This window comes from Mustela nivalis (assembly GCF_964662115.1).
Source record: "Mustela nivalis genome assembly, chromosome: 11".
NCBI lineage: Eukaryota > Metazoa > Chordata > Mammalia > Carnivora > Mustelidae > Mustela > Mustela nivalis.
Window position 1 is genome coordinate 41,422,766 of NC_139030.1, and position 22,853 is coordinate 41,445,618.

The window sequence follows — 22,853 nt, forward strand, 5'->3', positions numbered from 1 at the left end:
TTTCTTAGAAAAACCAAGCCCACCGGAAAAACTTGGAGTAACAGGTGTATCCAGAGATAGTGTTTCCCTGACCTGGCTGAAGCCAGAACACGATGGTGGAAGCAGGATTGTACACTATGTTGTTGAAGCACTAGAAAAGGGACAGAAAAATTGGGTGAGATGTGCGGTGGTCAAGTCAACCCATCACATTGTTTCTGGTCTGAGAGAGAACTCTGAATACTTTTTCCGGGTGTCTGCTGAAAATCAAGCTGGTCTGAGCGACCCAAGAGAGCTTCTGCTTCCTGTTCTTATTAAGGAACAACTAGGTATGTCTAATTTTACGTAGAAGCAAAATTTCAGATGGCTTGTGTTGATTTCATTTTTAGAGACCCTTTTTCACCTTCATCTACTGTATGCTTATTTTTCAGAACCACCCGAAATTGATATGAAGAATTTCCCAAGTCATACTGTATACGTGAGAGCTGGTTCAAACCTTAAAGTTGATATTCCAATTTCTGGAAAACCACTGCCCAAAGTGACCTTATCAAAAGATGGTGTCCCCCTAAAGGCAACCATGAGATTTAATACTGAAGTTACTGCTGAGAACCTGACCATCAATCTCAAAGAAAGCGTTACCACTGATGCTGGAAGATACGAGATCACTGCTGCCAACTCCAGTGGAACAACCAAAGCTTTCCTTAACATCATTGTACTGGACAGGCCTGGTCCCCCAACTGGCCCTGTTGTTATTAGCGATATAACAGAAGAAAGTGTGACTCTCAAATGGGAGCCACCAAAGTATGATGGTGGAAGTCAAGTTACTAATTACATTGTACTCAAGAGAGAGACAAGTACGGCAGTATGGACTGAAGTGTCTACAACAGTTGCAAGGACCACGATTAAAATCATGAAGCTGACCACAGGAGAAGAATACCAATTCCGCATCAAGGCAGAAAACCGCTTCGGCATCAGCGATCACATAGATTCAGCGTGTGTGCTTGTCAAACTGCCATACAGTAAGTTGCAAACTTTTTAAGGATCCCAGGTTTTTATTTACAAAAATATTTTAAGTGTCTGTATTAACCTAAGGGATTTCTCTCTTCTGTAGCAACACCTGGACCACCATCTACACCATGGGTCACTAATGTTACTCGAGAAAGCATCACCGTGGGCTGGCATGAACCAGTGTCCAATGGAGGCAGTCCAGTTATTGGCTATCACCTGGAAATGAAAGACAGAAACAGTATTTTATGGCAAAAAGCCAACAAATTGGTCATCCGCACAACTCATTTCAAAGTCACAACAATCAGTGCTGGACTTATTTATGAATTCAGAGTATATGCAGAAAATGCTGCTGGTATTGGAAAACCCAGCCATCCTTCTGAGCCAGTCCTAGCCATTGATGCCTGTGGTATGTATTTTTCATGGGGAGGAGGATTCAGACTACTTAAAAATGCAACTCTTATTTCTGCGAAGCAAAATAATGTTGACACAAGTTCCACTGACTTGCCTTCTCTTCTTACTACAGAGCCTCCAAGAAATGTCCGTATCACCGATATTTCAAAGAACTCTGTCAGCCTCTCATGGCAACAACCAGCTTTTGATGGAGGAAGCAAGATAACAGGCTACATTGTTGAGAGACGAGACCTCCCAGATGGCCGATGGACCAAGGCCAGCTTCACCAATGTTATCGAGACTCAATTTGTCGTTTCTGGCTTGACACAGAATTCCCAGTATGAATTCCGTGTCTTTGCGAGGAATGCCGTTGGTTCAGTCAGCAATCCATCTGAGGTTGTAGGCCCCATTACGTGCATTGATTCTTATGGTAAGCATTTTTAGAACTTTGAATCCCAAAAGCAATTTAACTCAATGTTTGTCCATACTTTTTCTAGTCCTGATCTATAGAATATCTTTTACTATGCACCTTAATTAGATATTTAGAAGAAAGTATGTACAACAGCTGGGAGTCTCAGGAGAATTCCTTAGTATCTCCTGCTCTTTTAACTGTGAAATGTGAGATTTGGACAACAGGATATTTAAAGTCCCTTCCAAATTCAACCTGTTAGAATGCTTGGTATGAGCTGCTACTTTCCCTTTTCTATTTTAAACTATCAGAGTCAATAATTAAAACCATGGTTGAATGCACAGAAAATATTACCCTTAAATAAGTAAAAAACTAAACAGAGCCATTAACAATAATAGTATTAGCAGTAGCTAAAATTTACTGGGTATTTTTCATGAATTCTCTCCCTTAATTTTAACAACCCTAACATTGGCCCATTCTACAGAACAGGAACTGAGGTTCAGAGCACTTATGTAACTTCCCTAACATGGAGAAGCTCATTAGTGTAGAGTGGGAATTCAAAGAGACTCCAGGACTGTATGTTGTTGTCATTCCAAAAAAACCATACTTGGCCATTCTGGAAAACAGGAACACATTCAACTTCACAGCAGTTTTAAAAATTAAAATTTCTTGAGGGTTAGGTATCCTGTGATACCTTGTCTAAAAGTTCCCTGTGTTCAAGGAGTCTCTCTGGTGTCCAGGCAGAAGTATCCGCTCCTGTTCTCATGCTCAGAATCGCAGGGCTGCTCTTTATGAATCAGGCTTTGTGGACACTGTTGTGAGACTGTGAAACAAGTCAAATTTAGTTCTGTTTCTCAAAAGTTCTAAGCAGCCTGGCAGAAAATCTGTCCAGTGACATATAGAGCTCTGTGAGTAAAGAATTCAGACTTCAAGAGTCCGACTTGAACGACCCAAAGTTGGATGTCAGTGAACTGCAAAGGGAAAACTAGAATAGGAGATAGTCCAAGGAAAAGAAAGGAGAACCTAGGATGAGACAAAATGTATAATGCAGCTTCTTCGAGGATGTTCTCACTACCGTATCCCATTCTGTCCCAGAAATTAAACACCTGATAGACTTTAAAATACATTTCAAAGGCACTGAAGTGCCTGTGTGATTACTACAGTGTCACCGAAGGACAGAGCTTCCTCACAACCTATATTTCCCATCTGGATAGAAGCCTGGCTTCCAAAATTTAAATGTTTAAAATAATAAATAAATAAAATTAGAACTATTATATACTTAGATATTACTTAGTAAAAGCCAATGACCTTGCTTTGATGTTACAATTATTTTTTTCCATCCTTGTGATCTTTTAAATATTTCTCATCTGTTTTTCCCACAGGTGGACCTGTAATTGATTTGCCTCTAGAATATACAGAGGTTGTGAAATACAGAGCAGGTACATCAGTAAAGCTCAGAGCTGGCATTTCTGGCAAACCTGAGCCTACAATTGAGTGGTATAAAGATGATAAAGAGTTACAAACTAATGCACTGGTGTGTGTCGAAAATACCACCGACCTTGCATCTATACTCATCAAAGATGCAAGTCGCCTGAATAGTGGAAGCTATGAACTAAAACTAAGGAATGCCATGGGCTCAGCCTCGGCCACCATCAGAGTACAGATCCTTGGTAGGTGCTGCTGATAGGCCAATGTCATATTTTGGTTGCCTAGAACTTAGCAATTTTAAATTAGTAGCTTTTTAAAAAGTACTGACTGACATATTGTTTTATTCTTTCATTCACAGACAAACCAGGACCTCCGGGTGGTCCCATTGAATTTAAGACGGTCACTGCTGAAAAAATAACCCTTCTCTGGCGCCCTCCAGTGGATGATGGTGGTGCAAAAATCACTCACTACATCGTGGAAAAACGTGAGACAAGCCGCGTAGTGTGGTCTATGGTGTCTGAAAATTTGGAAGAGTGCATCATAACCACCACCAAAATTATCAAAGGAAATGAATACATCTTCCGGGTTCGAGCCGTAAACAAATATGGAATTGGGGATCCACTGGAATCTGACCCCGTGGTAGCAAAGAATGCCTTTGGTGAGACATGAGTTCATCAGCAAACTGAAATCGAATGTTTGAAATTTTTCAAATGAATTACTCTGCTAGCTTGTATGTTTTCTCAGAATGATTTTCTTAGAATGTTTTCTTTTGTCTCACATCTCCCCTCACTGTCATCTTTGTCACAAGGGAAAGGATAGTCAGTGAAACTACTATACTATACTCTTGCATAGGATTTGAAGATTGAAAGGTAGAATTTATCAGTGATGTCAATCCTTCAAACTCATTTTTTCCTTTTTCTTTCTAAATAGTTACTCCTGGGCCTCCAGGCATACCAGAGGTAACCAAGATTACCAAGAATTCAATGACTGTTGTCTGGAGCAGGCCAGTTGCAGATGGTGGCAGTGAAGTAAGCGGCTATTTCCTTGAGAAAAGAGATAAGAAGAGTCTAGCATGGTTTAAAGTCTTAAAGGAGACTATCCGTGACACCAGAGAGAAAGTGACCGGACTAACGGAAAACAGTGACTACCAATACCGAGTTTGTGCTGTAAATGCTGCTGGTCAGGGTCCATTTTCTGAACCATCTGACTTCTACAAAGCTGCCGATCCAATCGGTAAGTGCTCATCAACGCAGCATCTTCACCTATGTCTCCTTCATGTCCCCTAAATTGTACATGACCATGTAATCACTGAGTGTAATTCTGGTCATTCCAGACCCTCCAGGCCCACCAGCTAAGATAAGAGTCGCAGATTCAACCAAATCCTCTATCACTCTTGGCTGGAGTAAACCCGTCTATGACGGAGGCAGTGCTGTTACTGGATACGTTGTTGCGATGAGACAAGGAGAGGAAGAGGAATGGACTATTGTCTCTACCAAGGGAGAAGTCAGAACCACAGAATATGTGGTATCGAACCTGACACCTGGAGTCAACTACTACTTCCAGGTATCTGCTGTAAACTGTGCTGGACAAGGAGAACCTATAGAAATGACTGAACCTGTGCAAGCTAAAGATATACTTGGTATGTACCTACTCGTATCGTTGTGTGTTGTTGTTGTTGTTTCATTCATTTTCTTGCTTTAAAATTCAAAATTTATGTCCATTTTATGTCTACAGAGGAACCAGAGATTGACCTAGATGTGGCTCTCAGAACCTCTGTTATAGCTAAAGCTGGTGAAGACGTACAAGTGTTGATTCCCTTCAAAGGCAGACCTCCACCTACTGTCACATGGAGAAAAGATGAGAAGAATCTTGGCAGTGATGCCAGATACAACATTCAGAACACTGATTCATCTTCATTACTCATCATTCCTCAAGTCACTCGCAACGATACAGGGAAATATATTCTCACAATAGAAAATGGCGTTGGTCAAGCAAAGTCTTCCACTGTGAACGTTAAAGTGCTGGATACACCAGCCGCCTGCCAGAAACTACAGGTGAAACATGTTTCTCGAGGCACAGTCACTCTGTTCTGGGATCCTCCTCTCATTGACGGAGGATCTCCCATAATCAATTATGTCATTGAAAAGAGGGATGCCACCAAGAGAACATGGTCTTCAGTGTCACACAAATGTACCAGTACAACCTTTAAGATAACAGATTTGTCAGAGAAAACTCCATTCTTCTTCAGAGTTCTTGCAGAAAATGAAATTGGAGTTGGGGAGCCCTGTGAAACTACTGAGCCAGTGAAGGCTGCTGAAGTCCCAGCTCCTATCCGTGATCTTTCCGTGAAAGACTCAACAAAGACATCTGTCACCCTGAGCTGGACCAAGCCTGACTTTGATGGTGGTAGCATCATCACAGAATATGTTGTGGAAAGGAAAGGGAAAGGTGAACAAACATGGTCACATGCCGGCACAAGTAAGACCTGTGAAATTGAAGTTACCCAACTTAAGGAACAGTCAGTCCTGGAATTCAGAGTATCTGCCAAAAATGAGAAAGGACTCAGTGATGCTGTTACTATTGGGCCAATTACAGTGAAAGAACTTGTGATTACACCTGAAGTTGACCTGTCAGATATCCCTGGGGCACAGATCGCTGTGAGAATTGGGCATAATGTACACCTCGAATTGCCTTATAAAGGAAAACCTAAACCATCTATCAGTTGGATGAAAGATGGTTTGCCACTGAAAGAAACCGAGCATGTTCGTTTCAGTAAAACCGAAAACAAAATTACTTTGAGTATTAAGAACGTCAAGAAAGAAAACGGAGGGAAATACACCCTTATTCTCGATAATGCTGTCTGTAGAAACGCCTATCCCATTACAATCATCACACTTGGCCCACCGTCCAAGCCCAAAGGGCCCATTCGATTTGATGAAATCAAGGCTGACAGTGTCATCATGTCCTGGGATGTGCCTGAAGATGACGGAGGAGGAGAAATTACCTGTTACAGCATTGGGAAGCGGGAAACTTCACAAACTAATTGGAAGATGGTGTGTTCAAGTGTTGCCCGGACAACTTTCAAAGTTCCTAATCTGGTCAAAGATGCTGAATACCAGTTTAGGGTTAGGGCAGAAAATAGATACGGAGTCAGCGAGCCACTTGTCTCAAACATTATTGTGGCAAAACACCAGTTCAGGATTCCTGGCCCCCCAGGAAAGCCAGTTGTATACAACGTGACTTCTGATGGCATGTCACTAACTTGGGACGCTCCAGTTTATGATGGTGGTTCAGAAGTTACTGGATTCCATGTTGAAAAGAAAGAAAGAAATAGCATCCTCTGGCAAAGAGTTAACACATCACCAATATCTGGAAGAGAATATAGAGTTACGGGACTCATGGAAGGCCTAGATTACCAGTTCCGTGTATATGCTGAAAATTCTGCTGGCCTAAGCTCGCCCAGTGACCCAAGCAAATTTACTTTAGCTGTTTCTCCAGTAGGTAAGTAACTGAATATTTCTGGAATATATCTAATTCAGCAACTGAATATCCTACTACAAACACACACTGCTTTTCTTCCACTTATCTGCTCCTCACCTATCTTCTGTCCACTCTCGAGAGCTAGTTGAGTAAAGCAAAGGGAATGATTTTAAGTCAGTCTAATTCTTTCAAGTTCTTTTTAAAGCTTAGCTACAAAAAAAAATATGAAATTAAAGTTAGCTTGGGGGATTTATTTTTTTCTTCCACTGTGAATGAATTGATGATAAAAATGGATTACAGAAATGATAGAGTTAATTTCCATACTTTTTCAGACCCTCCTGGCACTCCTGACTACATTGATGTCACCCGGGAAACCATCACACTTAAATGGAACCCACCCCTGCGTGACGGGGGCAGTAAGATTGTGGCCTACAGCATTGAGAAACGGCAAGGGAGCGATCGCTGGGTCAGATGCAACTTTACTGACGTCAGTGAATGTCAGTACACAGTCACAGGACTTAGTCCTGGGGACCGATACGAGTTCAGAATAATTGCAAGAAATGCCGTCGGTACCATAAGTCCGCCTTCACAGTCTTCTGGCATTATCATGACAAGAGACGAAAATGGTGAGCATTTCCAACTGATCGCCAAACACGCTTAAGAGCAGTCACTTTTTTTTTTTTTTTTTTTTTTGACAGAGATCACAAGTAGGCAGTGAGGCAGGCAGAGAGAGAGGAGGCAGGCTCCCCACAGAGCAGAGAGCCCGATATGGGACTCAATCCCAGGACCCTGAGATCATGACCTGAGCTGAAGGCAGAGGCTTGAACCCACTGAGCCACCCAGGCGCCCCAAGAGCAGTCACGTTTTTTAAAGATACCTTTGGCCCCGGTCTATAACAGGGGAACGAGAATACCATTTCATATAGATTTCCCAGGACTGCTATGTGGATGAATTAGATTTTCTACCTTTCAAATAAAAAGAAGGAAAAAAATTAACTAATTAGCATTGATTCTTTTTAGCATGATTATTGTTTCACTCTGTTGCCATATAAATAGCATGCAAATGGGAAGAAGTTTTGAGTTTTGTAATTCCAGTCCTTTATAATAAAAACACTCTCAAGAATAACTGTCCAGCTTTTCTGAAGTTACTAAAATACAGCACACCCCTGTGGTACAGTCCTCCCCTTGCTTGAGTGCAGCTGATGACCTCCTACAGGAATTTGTTTGAATATACAGCAGCATTAGGAAGTAAATGATCTATAAATATCTTCTAATTACAAATGGCAATGCAAGATTAATAACACGATAGACATAAAAAGGGGATGACTTCGTAGCATGCAGATGCCCTGCCCCATAATCTCGATTCTCAATTCTCAATCCTGCTTTCACAACAAGCTTTGGTAACACAGGATATACATTACCATTCCAGGCTTTAGGATATGGTGCTAATGAAAAACATGCTTACGTTTTTATCTAGCCAAACTAACGCATATTATTTCTATATCTTTTATAGTTCCACCAACTGTAGAGTTTGGCCCTGAGTACTTTGATGGTCTCATTATTAAGTCTGGAGAGAGCCTCAGAATTAAAGCTTTGGTGCAGGGACGGCCAGTACCTCGAGTAACTTGGTTCAAAGATGGAGTAGAAATTGAAAAGAAGATGAATATGGAAATAACTGATGTCCTAGGATCCACCAGCCTTTTTGTTAGAGATGCTACCCGGGACCATCGTGGTGTATATTGTGTGGAAGCCAAAAATGCATCTGGCTCCTCAAAAGCAGAAATTACAGTGAAAGTACAAGGTACTTGTGAAACAACTTCTTAATCTTATAATTTATAGGACTTGGGTTAGAGACATGCCTGATTGTACTTTAAGGGGCAAGGAAAAATTAACTCTGGAACCTTTTCTTACAGACACACCAGGAAAAGTAGTTGGGCCAATAAGATTCACCAATATCACTGGCGAGAAGGTGACCCTGTGGTGGGATGCTCCTGTCAATGACGGCTGTGCTCCCGTCACTCACTACATCATTGAGAAACGGGAAACCAGCAGACTTTCTTGGGCACTAATTGAAGATAACTGCCAGGCCCACAGCTATACTGCCACCAAACTAATAAATGGCAATGAATACCAATTCCGTGTTTCTGCAGTTAACAAGTTTGGTGTTGGGAGGCCGCTTGATTCTGACCCAGTAGTTGCTCAAATACAATACAGTAAGTATCTGGTGTTTTTCTAAGGGGTACCATGTCGTAAGATTAACTTCCAATCCACATGTCTAATTTGTCTTAATTTTACAGCTGTTCCTGATGCCCCCGGCACTCCAGAACCTAGTAATATAACTGGCAATAGCATTACCCTGACATGGGCGAGGCCAGAATCAGATGGTGGCAACGAAATTCAACAATACATCCTTGAAAGGAGAGAAAAGAAAAGCACACGATGGGTAAAGGTGATCAGCAAACGACCAATCTCTGAGACGAGATTCAAAGTCACTGGTCTGATAGAGGGCAATGAGTATGAATTCCACGTCATGGCTGAAAATGCAGCAGGAGTGGGACCTGCAAGTGGTATCTCAAGACTAATCAAATGTCGAGAGCCGGTCAGCCCACCAAGTGCTCCCACTGTGGTCAAGGTGACCGACACGTCCAAGACAACCGTGAGCTTAGAATGGTCTAAGCCAGTGTTTGATGGCGGCATGGAAATAATTGGATATATCATTGAAATGTGCAAAGCTGACTTAGGAGACTGGCAAAAGGTAAATGCAGAGGCGTGTGTGAAAATGAGATACACAGTCACTGACCTGCAAGCAGGTGAAGAATACAAATTCCGGGTTAGTGCTATCAACGGTGCTGGAAAAGGAGAGAGCTGCGAAGTGACCGGCGCAATTAAAGCAGTTGACCGATTAGCAGCTCCTGAGTTAGACATTGATGCAAACTTCAAGCAGACCCATATTGTTAGAGCTGGGGCCAGTATCCGCCTCTTCATTGCCTACCAGGGTAGACCGACTCCTACGGCTGTGTGGACCAAGTCTGACTCCAACCTGAGCATTCGGGCTGACATCCACACAACAGACTCCTTCAGCACCCTCACTGTGGAAAACTGCAACAGAAATGATGCAGGGAAATACACCCTTACCGTAGAAAACAACAGTGGTAGTAAGTCAATCACATTCACTGTAAAGGTGCTAGACACTCCAGGCCCACCTGGCCCAATCACTTTCAAGGATGTGACCCGTGGATCTGTTACACTGATGTGGGATGCTCCTATCCTTGATGGGGGTGCCCGAATCCATCATTATGTGGTAGAAAAACGAGAAGCAAGTCGTCGTAGCTGGCAGGCTATCAGTGAAAAATGCACTCGTCAGATCCTCAAGGTCAGTGACCTGGCAGAAGGCGTTCCATACTATTTCCGTGTTTCTGCTGAAAATGAGTACGGTGTGGGTGAACCCTATGAAATGGCAGAACCGATCGTAGCCACAGAACAGCCCGCTCCACCTAAGAGACTTGACATCATTGACACGAGCAAATCGTCGGCAGTCTTAGCATGGCTTAAACCCGACCATGATGGAGGCAGCCGGATCACTGGCTACCTTCTCGAAATGAGACAAAAGGGATCTGACTTCTGGGTAGAGGCTGGTCGCACCAAACAGATGACTTTCACAGTGGAGCGCCTGGTTGAGAACACCGAATACGAATTCCGTGTGAAGGCCAAGAATGATGCTGGCTACAGCGAACCCAGGGAAGCCTTCTCCTCCGTCATCATCAAGGAGCCTCAAATTGAGCCCACTGCTGATCTCACTGGAATTACTAATCAGCTCATAACTTGCAAAGCAGGAAGCACATTTACCATTGATGTCCCAATCACTGGTCGTCCTGCTCCCAAAGTAACATGGAAGCTTGAAGAAATGAGACTTAAGGAGACAGATCGAGTGAGTATCACAACAACAAAAGACAGAACCACCCTGTCTGTGAAGGATAGCATGAGAGGTGACTCTGGAAGATACTTCCTGACCCTGGAAAATACAGCTGGTGTTAAAACATTTACCATCACAGTTGTGGTCATTGGAAGGCCAGGCCCAGTAACTGGCCCCATTGAGGTCTCATCTGTCTCGGCTGAATCGTGTGTCCTGTCATGGGCTGAACCTAAAGATGATGGAGGCACTGACATTACCAATTACATAGTTGAAAAGCGTGAATCGGGTACAACAGCTTGGCAGCTTGTCAATTCCAGCGTCAAGCGCACTCAGATTAAAGTCACTCATCTCACAAAATACATGGAATATTCTTTCCGGGTCAGTTCAGAGAACAGATTTGGTGTCAGCAAGCCTCTAGAATCAGCACCAATAATTGCAGAGCATCCATTCGGTGAGAAAAATAAAAATATTTCAAACTTCATTATTAAGTATTTCCCCTGAATTTTATAAAATTGTATTCATATTTGATGCCTTTGTTTGTATTTAGTCCCGCCAAGTGCTCCTACCAGACCTGAAGTCTACCATGTGTCTGCCAATGCCATGTCCATTCGTTGGGAAGAACCTTACCATGATGGTGGCAGTAAAATCATTGGCTACTGGGTTGAGAAGAAAGAACGGAACACCATTCTTTGGGTGAAAGAAAACAAAGTGCCATGCTTAGAGTGCAACTACAAAGTGAGTGGTTTGGTAGAAGGACTTGAATACCAGTTCAGAACATATGCACTCAATGCTGCAGGTGTTAGCAAAGCCAGTGAAGCTTCAAGACCTATGATGGCTCAAAACCCAGTTGGTATGTATCAAAATTGAATGGGTACATTAGTTTATCATCATCATCGACACTAGAATTCAGAGTTGTATTTTTTTTTAACTTGACTTTCACATCCCTTCCAGATGCACCAGGAAGACCAGAGGTGACAGATGTCACAAGATCAACAGTGTCACTGATTTGGTCTGCCCCAGTTTATGATGGTGGCAGCAAGGTGGTGGGCTACATCGTAGAGCGTAAGCCTGTCAGTGAGGTTGGAGATGGTCGCTGGCTAAAATGCAACTATACCATCGTATCTGACAATTTCTTCACTGTGACTGCTCTCAGTGAAGGAGACACTTATGAATTCCGTGTGTTGGCTAAGAATGCAGCAGGAGTAATTAGCAAAGGATCAGAATCCACAGGCCCTGTCACTTGCAGAGATGAATATGGTAAAAATAATAATAATAATAATAATAAAATAATAATCAATGTACTCCTTTTAAATGATCACAATTTTTGTGAAAATAAACGGTCCTATATTTATTCATATCCATTCTGTCTGTGATAGCTCCACCCAAAGCTGAACTGGATGCCAGATTACAGGGTGACCTGGTTACCATCAGAGCAGGCTCGGATCTCGTCCTCGATGCTGCAGTTGGTGGCAAACCTGAACCCAAAATTATCTGGACCAAAGGGGACAAGGAACTAGATCTCTGTGAAAAGGTCTCTTTGCAGTATACAGGCAAGCGTGCAACTGCTGTGATCAAGTTCTGTGACAGAAGTGACAGCGGAAAATACACATTAACAGTGAAGAATGCCAGTGGGACCAAGGCTGTGTCTGTCCTGGTCAAAGTTCTTGGTAAGCCTGTCAGATGTTCTTTTAGTTTGTATAGCATTTTCATGTGTGGGTAGAAAAAAAAACATCTGAATCACTGCTTACCATTCACACCTGTTTCAGATTCCCCTGGCCCATGTGGAAAGCTCACTGTCAGCAGAGTGACAGAGGAAAAGTGCACTTTAGCCTGGAGCCTTCCTCAGGAAGATGGAGGGGCAGAAATAACTCACTACATCGTGGAAAGACGAGAGACTAGCAGGCTCAACTGGGTGATCGTTGAAGGCGAATGCCCAACCCTGTCCCTCGTTGTTACCAGACTCATCAAGAACAATGAATACATATTCCGAGTGCGGGCAGTGAACAAATATGGCCCTGGTGTGCCTATTGAATCAGAGCCAATTATAGCCAGAAACTCATTCAGTGAGTATTAACACTCTGCAACAACTTGGTAGTTAAATATAATGGGATTGGGGGCAAGGGGGACTATCCTATCAATAGTGATTTTGTATAATTCTGACCATCCTCACTTTCATAAAAATATAAACAGCTATTCCATCACAACCGGGCATACCCGAAGAAGTTGGGGCCGGCAAAGAGCATATCATCATCCAGTGGACAAAACCTGAATCTGATGGTGGTAATGAGATCAACAACTATCTAGTAGACAAACGTGAGAAAAAGAGCCTGCGCTGGACACGTGTCAACAAAGACTACGTGGTATACGATACCAGGCTGAAGGTGACTGGCCTCATGGAAGGTTGTGATTACCAGTTCCGGGTCACCGCGGTGAACGCTGCTGGTAACAGTGAACCCAGCGAAGCTTCCAACTTTATCTCATGCCGAGAACCATCATGTGAGTTCTAAGAATCAGACACAAACCTAATGCCCATTAAAACCATGTTACAAATTTTCCAATATACCATTTTCAAGAACCTCTAGAATTTATGAATGACCTAGAAAAGCATATGCTTATTAGAGGAATCTTAAATATAGCTAGGCCAGAACATTTTAACCACTACTTCTGTTGATAAGTTGGCAGTTACATCGCTAAAAATTATCATAGTATTTTCCAGTCTATGAAAAAATAATTTTACTACCAATATGAAAGAGATATATTTTGTGAATATTCCTAAAAATGGGAAAAATGTGGCATGTGATAATAATTACTAAAAAGAAAAAAGATGTCTTGTTTAAGAAGAGCATAAAGGTTAGTATTCTAACAAGTGCCTAACAAAATTGTCATAAGAGCTTCAAAAATAAGTGGCAAATCCTTGTACAGAGTTTGAGCCTGACTAAAAAGAATAAACCACTGTGACTGAATAGTGGAAGAAGAGGAAACCACTTTGCATACTCAGTAGAAACACAGAGGTGACAAGTGATACTAACCCTGTGGGAGCTGAGTGACTAAGGGATAGTGCCTGAGAACAGGTATTTTTAAGCAATGAGCAGAGCTAGAAGAATCCGACATATCTAGCCAAAGTAGCAGGAAGAAACCACTTACCTTTCCTAAGGAAATGTAATTTTTCAATAAAATATTAATGATGTTGATATATGAATAATAATGATATAGCATTCAGCGCTATCCTATAAAATCAGAAGAGCCCAGTTATACAGATTATCTTGGTGAGTGTGGACAAAAAAAAAAAAATGCCTTACTCTTCTGGGGGTGGGAGAATCAGAAGAAAGGGAAGGTGACCACATACTTGTGGGTTAAGATGCAGAGATCATAAGGTGACTTGTATTTCTTATGGCCAGTAAGGATACAACTTAATGAATCCTTTTTTAAAAAATTTTAATCCTTTACTACACTATAGAAAGACCTTTTAAAATATTGACTTTAATAAATCACAGTTTTTTTTTTTTCCTTATAAACCTTATTAAAAGACCTTTTGAAATACTGGTGGCGGGGCGGGGAGAGTAATAATGCCTTTGTGAGTCTTGAAAACCAAAAATATAAACCCTCAAACCTTCCTTATTTGTATAATATGTGAACTCGCCCTTTTTAAATTCCATAGATACCCCTGGACCACCTTCTGCTCCAAGAGTTGTGGATACCACCAAGACCAGCATTAGTTTGGCATGGACCAAGCCCATGTATGATGGTGGCATTGACATCATAGGATACGTTCTTGAAATGCAAGAGAAAGACACTGATCACTGGTACCGAGTGCATACCAATGCCACAATAAGAAATACTGAATTCACTGTGCCAGAGCTTAAAATGGGCCAGAAATACTCCTTCAGGGTTGCTGCTGTGAATGCGAAGGGTATGAGTGAATACAGCGAGTCAACTGCTGAAATTGAGCCCGTGGAAAGACTAGGTATTTATAATAAAAGCTTTTAGGTGAATTTTTTCTCATCGCACCTATTCATAAATTAAGTTTTGACATTTGCTTTCCAGAAATACCAGACCTAGAGCTTGCCGATGATTTAAAGAAGACTGTGACCATCAGAGCTGGGGCCTCATTGCGCCTGATGGTGTCTGTATCTGGAAGACCACCTCCCGTCATCACATGGAGCAAGAAGGGCATTGACCTTGCAAACCGGGCCATTATTGACACCACTGACAGCTACTCTTTACTTATTGTGGACAAAGTTAACCGGTATGATGCTGGAAAATACACTATTGAAGCTGAAAATCAATCTGGCAAGAAATCAGCAACAGTCCTTGTTAAAGTATATGGTAAGTATTTGTCTTAAAATTGACTACACTCTAAGTAGATTTCTTAAAAAAAAAAACAAAAAAAAAAAAAAACCTTTGACCTAAGATTGATCACCTCTCTAGAGAGAAACCATGTTGAATACATGTTCCTGAAAAACACAAAACAGATCTACCAACCAATCAGCAAATAAGTTTGAATCTTACATTCTACTTTTTTAGATACTCCTGGTCCCTGTCCTTCAGTGAGAGTTAAAGAAGTATCAAGAGATTCTGTAACCATTACCTGGGAAATTCCCACAATTGATGGTGGAGCTCCTGTCAACAATTACATTATTGAGAAACGTGAAGCTGCCATGAGAGCATTCAAAACAGTAACTACCAAATGCAGCAAGACACTTTACCGAATTTCCGGACTTGTAGAAGGAACCATGTACTATTTCCGAGTGTTGCCGGAAAATATTTATGGCATAGGGGAACCATGTGAAACATCTGATGCAGTTCTGGTCTCAGAAGTACCTCTGGTGCCTACAAAGCTAGAAGTGGTCGATGTCACCAAATCAACTGTCACTCTGGCCTGGGAAAAACCACTCTACGATGGTGGTAGCCGACTCACAGGATATGTCCTTGAGGCCTGCAAAGCTGGCACCGAGAGGTGGATGAAGGTCGTCACCTTAAAACCCACAGTCCTAGAGCACACTGTTATTTCCTTAAACGAAGGTGAACAGTATCTATTTAGAGTAAGGGCACAAAATGAGAAAGGCGTGTCAGAACCAAGAGAGATCGTCACAGCCGTGACTGTACAAGACCTCAGAGGTATGTACCAAATCAACAAAAACAACCATAACAGTGATGTAAAGAAAACATTCAGAATTCATGATACTTTGTCCTTAGAAATAATGCTTAAAAATTAAGGCCTATTCTCTTTCTCCTAGTGTTGCCAACAATCGATCTTTCTACAATGCCTCAGAAGACCGTTCATGTCCCAGCCGGCAGACCAGTGGAGCTCGTGATACCAATCGCTGGTCGCCCACCTCCTGCTGCTTCCTGGTTCTTTGCTGGTTCGAAACTAAGAGAATCAGAGCGTGTCACGGTTGAAACTCATAGTAAAGTAGCCAAATTAACCATCCGTGAAACCACCATCAGAGATACTGGAGAATATACACTTGAACTGAAGAATGTCACTGGAACTACTTCAGAGACCATTAAAGTTATCATTCTTGGTAAGGATGTGTGACAAAGACACATGTGAGTTGTTGATGTTCAGTCACCCAATTGTGATTTGAAGTGAAAATTAATTTTCCGGATTTCTTTCTCTTTCATAGACAAGCCTGGTCCTCCAACTGGGCCTATTAAGATTGATGAAATTGATGCTACTTCAATTACCATTTCCTGGGAACCACCCAAATTGGATGGTGGCGCTCCATTGAGCGGTTATGTGGTCGAACAGCGTGATGCCCATCGTCCAGGATGGCTGCCAGTGTCTGAATCCGTGACTAGACAGACATTTAAGTTTACCAGACTCACTGAAGGCAATGAGTATGTGTTCCGTGTGGCTGCAACGAACCGCTTCGGGATTGGCTCTTACTTGCAGTCTGAGGTCATAGAATGTCGCAGCAGCATCAGTAAGTGCTTGGACCCTTAAGACTACCATTCTCCCCACCTGATTCTGAAAGTTGGCAGAAGGGAATTTGTTTTTACTATGTACTAAGGAAAAAGAGGTCCCAAAATTAACCCTACGGTCTTTCTAAAGTTTCCTGGAGGTTTTCAACAGCGGTTTTTGTTTGTTTGTTTGTTTGTTTGTTTTAATGAAAAAGAGGAAGGAGAAAAGGAATGAGGGAGACAGGGGGGACTGGCTAGGTTATAGTGAGGAAAAAAATACAGAATACATGCCTAGTAAATGTTTACAAAATTAAAGAAAATGAGGAGCCTCAAGAAAAGTATAAAAATAAAAACATTGAAAAAATAGTCACAAGTCTTATATGCTATTTAAAAGGCTAAGACATACTTACAGAAATGTGTGTGTCTTTATTTTATTCTCATTGCCATAATGTGTTTACCTCTGTCTGACTGCAGGTATTCCAGGACCTCCAGAAACATTACAAATATTTGATGTCTCCCGTGATGGCATGACACTGACTTGGTATCCACCAGAAAACGATGGTGGCTCCCAAGTGACTGGATATATCATTGAACGCAAAGAAGTGAGAGCAGATCGATGGGTCCGTGTAAATAAAGTACCAGTGACGATGACACGGTACCGTTCCACTGGCCTTATTGAAGGCTTAGAATATGAACACCGTGTCACAGCCATTAACGTGAGAGGGACTGGGAAACCAAGTCGTCCTTCCAAACCCATCGTTGCCATGGATCCAATTGGTAAATACATTGTGTATAGGTCAATTTTTTGAGGTATAATTTAAATATAGTAAAATTTATGATGTCACCAAATCAACTGTCACTCTGGCCTGGGAAAAACCACTCTATGATGGTGGTAGCCGACTTCTGAAAAGGTCCTGTTTGTAAGCACCACCACAGTCAAAATATAGAGTTCTTAAAAAAAAAATATATATATATATATATATATATATAGAGAGAGAGAGAGAGAGAGAGAGAGTTCATTCTTCCATCAGCTCAGAAAGTTCAGTTGTGGATCCCCTCCCCACTCCAGCCCCTAGCAGCTTGGGCAAGTAACTTTTTGTATTACCCTCTTGAAGCTATTCCCAATTCTTTAAAATGGGACTTATAATACGTGCTCTATATCAGTGCTTAGTTCTTTGAATAAGTTACTACTTCTAAAAGCACTTTGAGAGCTGATGATAAATGTAGGGTGGCAGTAGTGATCATAAATAAAGCACATTTAAGACTGAGGAAAAAGCAAGAGCTTTAAGTATTATTAACTGATAAAATGAATAAAATTTTAACAAAAAACTGTATTCTAATGTTTACACAATTCATTGCATGTTAGGTGGCACAGTTGGTTTTCAGCTTGGCAGCAACTTTAACAATATCTAATTGTCTTATTCTTTTTTTTTTTTAATTTATTTATTTGACAGAGAGAGATCACAAGTAGGCACAGAGGCAGGCAGAGAGAGAGAGAGAGAGAGAGAGAGGAGGAAGCAGGCTCCCTGCTAAGCAGAGAGCCCGATGTGGGACTAGATCCCAGGACCCTGAGATCATGACCTGAGCCGAAGGCAGCGGCTTAACCCACTGAGCCACCCAGGCGCCCTAATTGTCTTATTCTTAACCCCAGCTCCTCCAGGGAAGCCGCAAAACCCAAGAGTTACTGATACAACAAGGACATCAGTCTCCCTGGCCTGGAGTGTTCCAGAAGATGAAGGAGGATCTAAAGTCACAGGTTACTTGATTGAAATGCAAAAAGTAGATCAACACGAATGGACCAAATGTAACACCACCCCAACCAAGATTCGGGAGTATACCCTAACACATCTACCTCAGGGCGCTGAATATAGATTCCGTGTCCTAGCTTGTAACGCTGGTGGACCTGGGGAGCCTGCTGAAGTACCAGGAACAGTCAAAGTCACCGAAATGCTTGGTAAGAAATATGATCACTTACTTTCTGTGAATAATTGATTTATTTCTTAAGATTTATTTCTTACCATCCCACCCCACTGCCTAAGAAATGCTAATTGTAACTGGATCTTTTTTCCTAGAATATCCTGATTATGAACTTGATGAAAGATACCAAGAAGGTATCTTTGTGAGACAAGGTGGAGTCATCAGACTTACCATACCAATCAAAGGAAAACCATTCCCAATATGTAAATGGACCAAGGAAGGACAAGATGTTAGTAAACGTGCCATGATTGCAACCTCTGAAACACACACTGAGCTTGTAATCAAAGAAGCAGACAGGGATGATTCTGGCACTTATGACCTGGTTCTGGAAAACAAGTGTGGCAAGAAGACTGTCTACATCAAAGTCAGGGTGATAGGAAATCCCAACCCTCCTGAAGGGCCACTTGAATATGACGACATACAAGCTCGCTCTGTAAGGGTCAGCTGGAGACCCCCTGCCGATGATGGTGGTGCTGACATCTTAGGCTATATTCTCGAGAGACGAGAAGTGTCTAAAGCTGCCTGGTATACGATTGATTCCAGAGTCCGAGGTACATCTCTGGTGGTAAAGGGCCTCAAAGAGAATGTGGAATACCATTTCCGTGTTTCAGCTGAAAACCAGTTTGGCATAAGCAAACCCTTGAAATCTGAAGAACCAGTCATACCAAAAACACCACTGAGTAAGTACTCTTCCAACCACAACACTGTAAAAATTCTTCCAGTACTCTTTCATTTTGAGATGAAAGCCATCAGCTCACAAGATATGGGACTGTAGTCTCAACCCATGTTTTCTACTTCATATCCATAGATCCTCCGGAGCCTCCAAGCAATCCTCCAGAAGTACTCGATGTGACCAAGAGTTCTGTCAGCCTGTCTTGGTCCCGGCCCAAAGACGACGGTGGTTCTCGAGTCACAGGCTACTACATTGAACGCAAGGAGACATCAACGGACAAGTGGGTCAGGCACAACAAGACTCAGATAACGACCACAATGTACACAGTCACTGGGCTTGTTCCTGACGCAGAGTATCAGTTCCGCATCATCGCACAGAATGAGGTTGGCCTGAGCGAGACCAGCCCTGCTTCTGAACCAGTCGTTTGCAAAGATCCCTTTGGTAAGGAGAGAGTCTCTAAAGGGGTTCAAATCAAAGAGGCAAGCCATCTTGGGTCTTTCGCTTTTATGTCAGCAGTAAAACTGATTCCCTTTTCGATTGTTTGAAAATATTTCAGATAAGCCAAGCCAACCTGGAGAACTTGAGATTCTTTCAATATCCAAAGATAGTGTCACTCTACAGTGGGAGAAACCAGAATGTGATGGTGGCAAAGACATCCTTGGATACTGGGTTGAATACAGGCAGTCTGGAGACAGTGCCTGGAAGAAGAGCAATAAGGAGCGCATCAAGGACAGGCAGTTCACAATAGGGGGGTTGCTGGAAGCCACTGAATATGAATTCAGGGTTTTTGCTGAGAATGAGACCGGGCTTAGCAGACCTCGAAGAACTGCTATGTCTGTAAAAACTAAGCTAACATGTAAGTAGCCACTAGTTCTCTGCTTTTGACCTACAAACTAAGCAACGTATTAAGGCTCATTCTTCCTTGATATTAAGTAGATGTACAGAAAACCTTATTGGAGGAGAGCAAGTGTTTGGGAAGAGTGAACTCACTTTGGCATATACATAACAGGAAATAGCTGCCATGTTCTACAGAAGTCATTCCAAGCATGTAACCTCAGTAGATGTTAGGTGCAGTGACCTGAGCACATTCTTAGAGCAATTTCTCTTCAGATGCAATGGTTTGGGATTTCTTTATGCTTCCTAATAAGACTTGAAGGGTCAACAAATGTACCCCATTTCAGTAAACCTAAGTAAGGCAAAGATTCTTTCTATAGATTAATAGAGAGAATTCATAAATTTCCCCAGACCCCTTATAATTTCTGACTGTACACTTGATCTTGGCCAAAAGGCCGAGAAGCGATTGTCTCCTAACTGTAAAGAGGAAAGTCACTTACGTAATAATGTGATGATGTGCTCACTGAATCCCCATAAGACCCCAGGAAAAGTGCTATTAAATTTCTAGGTACTCGTGTGTAAATCATGGTATCTAAGAGAGTGTTAGTCAATAGGGTAAATTCATTCCTGCTATACAAGGGCAGAGGATTATAGATTTAGTAGTAATAATAATGCATTAATATTATCTTTCATATCCTTCAGCCGGAGAGGCTCCAGGAGTACGCAAAGAAATGGAGGATGTTACCACCAAGTTGGGTGAAGCTGCTCAGCTGTCATGCCAGATTGTTGGAAGGCCTCTTCCTGACATTAAATGGTACCGATTTGGAAAGGAGCTGGTACAAAGCCGGAAGTACAAAATGTCTTCAGATGGACGCACACATACACTAACCGTAATGACAGAGGAACAAGAAGATGAAGGTGTTTATACCTGCCTAGCTACTAATGAGGTTGGAGAAGTAGAAACCAGTAGTAAGCTTCTCCTGCAAGCAACACCACAGTTCCATCCCGGTTACCCACTGAAAGAGAAATATTATGGTGCTGTGGGTTCGACACTTCGACTTCATGTTATGTACATTGGTCGTCCAGTACCTTCCATCACTTGGTTCCATGGCCAGAAACTTCTGCAAAACTCAGAAAACATTACTATTGAAAACACTGAGCACTATACTCATCTTGTCATAAAGAATGTCCAACATAAGACTCATGCTGGGAAATACAAAGTTCAGCTCAGCAATATTTTTGGAACAGTTGATGCCATCCTTGATGTGGAAATACAAGGTATTTTATTTTAGTTTTTAGTGTTTTTTTTAATTTTCAAGAAAAAAAAAGATCTCAGGTGACCTACTACAAAAAACCACTATAATTGTATTTTCTCTCAACAGATAAACCAGACAAACCCACAGGACCAATTGTGATAGAAGCTCTGTTGAAGAACTCCGCAGTGATCAGCTGGAAACCACCCGCAGATGATGGAGGCTCCTGGATCACCAACTATGTGGTGGAGAAATGTGAGGCCAAGGAAGGAGCTGAATGGCAATTGGTGTCTTCAGCCATCTCGGTGACAACCTGCAGAATTGTAAACCTCACAGAAAATGCTGGCTATTACTTCCGGGTTTCAGCCCAAAACACTTTCGGCATCAGTGAGCCTCTAGAGGTTGCCTCAGTTGTGATCATTAAGAGTCCTTTTGGTGAGTACAATCTCTACAATCTTCCTACGGCAAAATTCCATCCTTACGCAAAACTCTTACTAATAGAAATAACGTTTGAAAGGAAATAGCCAAGATTTAGATAAAATACAAATGCCTTTTATCTCACTTAAACTGAACTTTTGCACATCTACAAGGGCAAATATAAACCCTAGTTCTTCTTTAAAAAATGAACTTTGTGTTTTGGTAAGTTTCTTAGCATAAAGTGACCCATTTCCTTTTTCTGGAATAGCTGTTCTAGCTTTGGAGGTGCTTGGGTGGCTCAGTGGGTTAAAGCCTCGGCTTTCAGCTCAGGTCATAATGCCAGGATCCTGGGATTGAACCCCGCATCAGGCTCTCTGCCCTGTGGAAAGCCTGCTTCCCCTTCTCTCTCTGCCTGTCTCTCTGCCTACTTGTGATCTCTGTCTGTAAAATGAATAAATAAAATCCTTTAAAAAATTAAATTAAATTTTTAAAAACTAAGCTTTTCATAAAGCTGCCTGTTTCACCTCATGACTCAAATCTCTCTTGTTTCTTTGAAACAGAAAAGCCAAGTGCTCCTGGCAAACCAACTATCACTGCTCTCACAAAAGATTCTTGTGTTGTGGCTTGGAAGCCACCTGCCAGTGATGGAGGTGCAAAGATTAGAAATTACTACCTTGAGAAACGTGAGAAGAAGCAGAATAAATGGATTGCTGTGACAACAGAAGAAATTCGAGAAACCGTCTTTTCAGTGCAAAACCTTATTGAAGGTCTTGAATATGAGTTCCGTGTGAAATGTGAAAATCTAGGTGGGGAGAGTGAATGGAGTGAAATATCAGAACCTGCCATTCCCAAATCTGATGTCCCAATTCAGGCACCACACTTTAAAGAGGAACTGAGAAATCTGAATGTCAGATATCAGAGCAATGCTACTTTGGTCTGCAAAGTGACTGGTCATCCGAAACCTATTGTGAAATGGTACAGACAAGGCAAAGAAATCATTGCAGATGGATTGAAGTACAGGATTCAAGAGTTTAAGGGTGGCTACCACCAGCTCATCATTGCAAGTGTCACAGATGATGATGCCACAGTTTACCAAGTCAGAGCTACCAACCAAGGGGGATCTGTGTCTGGCACCGCCTCCTTAGAAGTAGAAGGTAAAGACCTCAAATCTATAAAAACCAGTCTGGTGCTA

The 22,853-nt window shown here is 41.9% G+C and overlaps 1 protein-coding gene across 1 annotated transcript in view; it reads left to right on the forward strand.

Moving 5' to 3' along the window:
• The window catches only part of LOC309843473 (titin-like), a 275,519-nt gene that overhangs the window by 242,701 nt on the left and 9,965 nt on the right, over positions 1-22,853 (forward strand). The window contains 31 exon segments of the mRNA XM_082688984.1: positions 9-305; positions 408-995; positions 1,088-1,390; positions 1,508-1,804; positions 3,166-3,453; positions 3,570-3,869; positions 4,142-4,444; positions 4,545-4,850; positions 4,946-6,712; positions 7,024-7,317; positions 8,204-8,491; positions 8,604-8,903; positions 8,988-11,054; positions 11,151-11,453; positions 11,555-11,860; positions 11,980-12,270; positions 12,370-12,666; positions 12,794-13,099; positions 14,262-14,567; positions 14,648-14,929; positions 15,128-15,721; positions 15,841-16,128; positions 16,231-16,530; positions 16,982-17,284; positions 18,159-18,461; positions 18,580-19,164; positions 19,293-19,598; positions 19,714-20,013; positions 20,694-21,269; positions 21,374-21,679; positions 22,222-22,815. Of these exon segments, the coding sequence (XP_082545110.1) occupies positions 9-305; positions 408-995; positions 1,088-1,390; positions 1,508-1,804; positions 3,166-3,453; positions 3,570-3,869; positions 4,142-4,444; positions 4,545-4,850; positions 4,946-6,712; positions 7,024-7,317; positions 8,204-8,491; positions 8,604-8,903; positions 8,988-11,054; positions 11,151-11,453; positions 11,555-11,860; positions 11,980-12,270; positions 12,370-12,666; positions 12,794-13,099; positions 14,262-14,567; positions 14,648-14,929; positions 15,128-15,721; positions 15,841-16,128; positions 16,231-16,530; positions 16,982-17,284; positions 18,159-18,461; positions 18,580-19,164; positions 19,293-19,598; positions 19,714-20,013; positions 20,694-21,269; positions 21,374-21,679; positions 22,222-22,815 (13,944 nt within the window).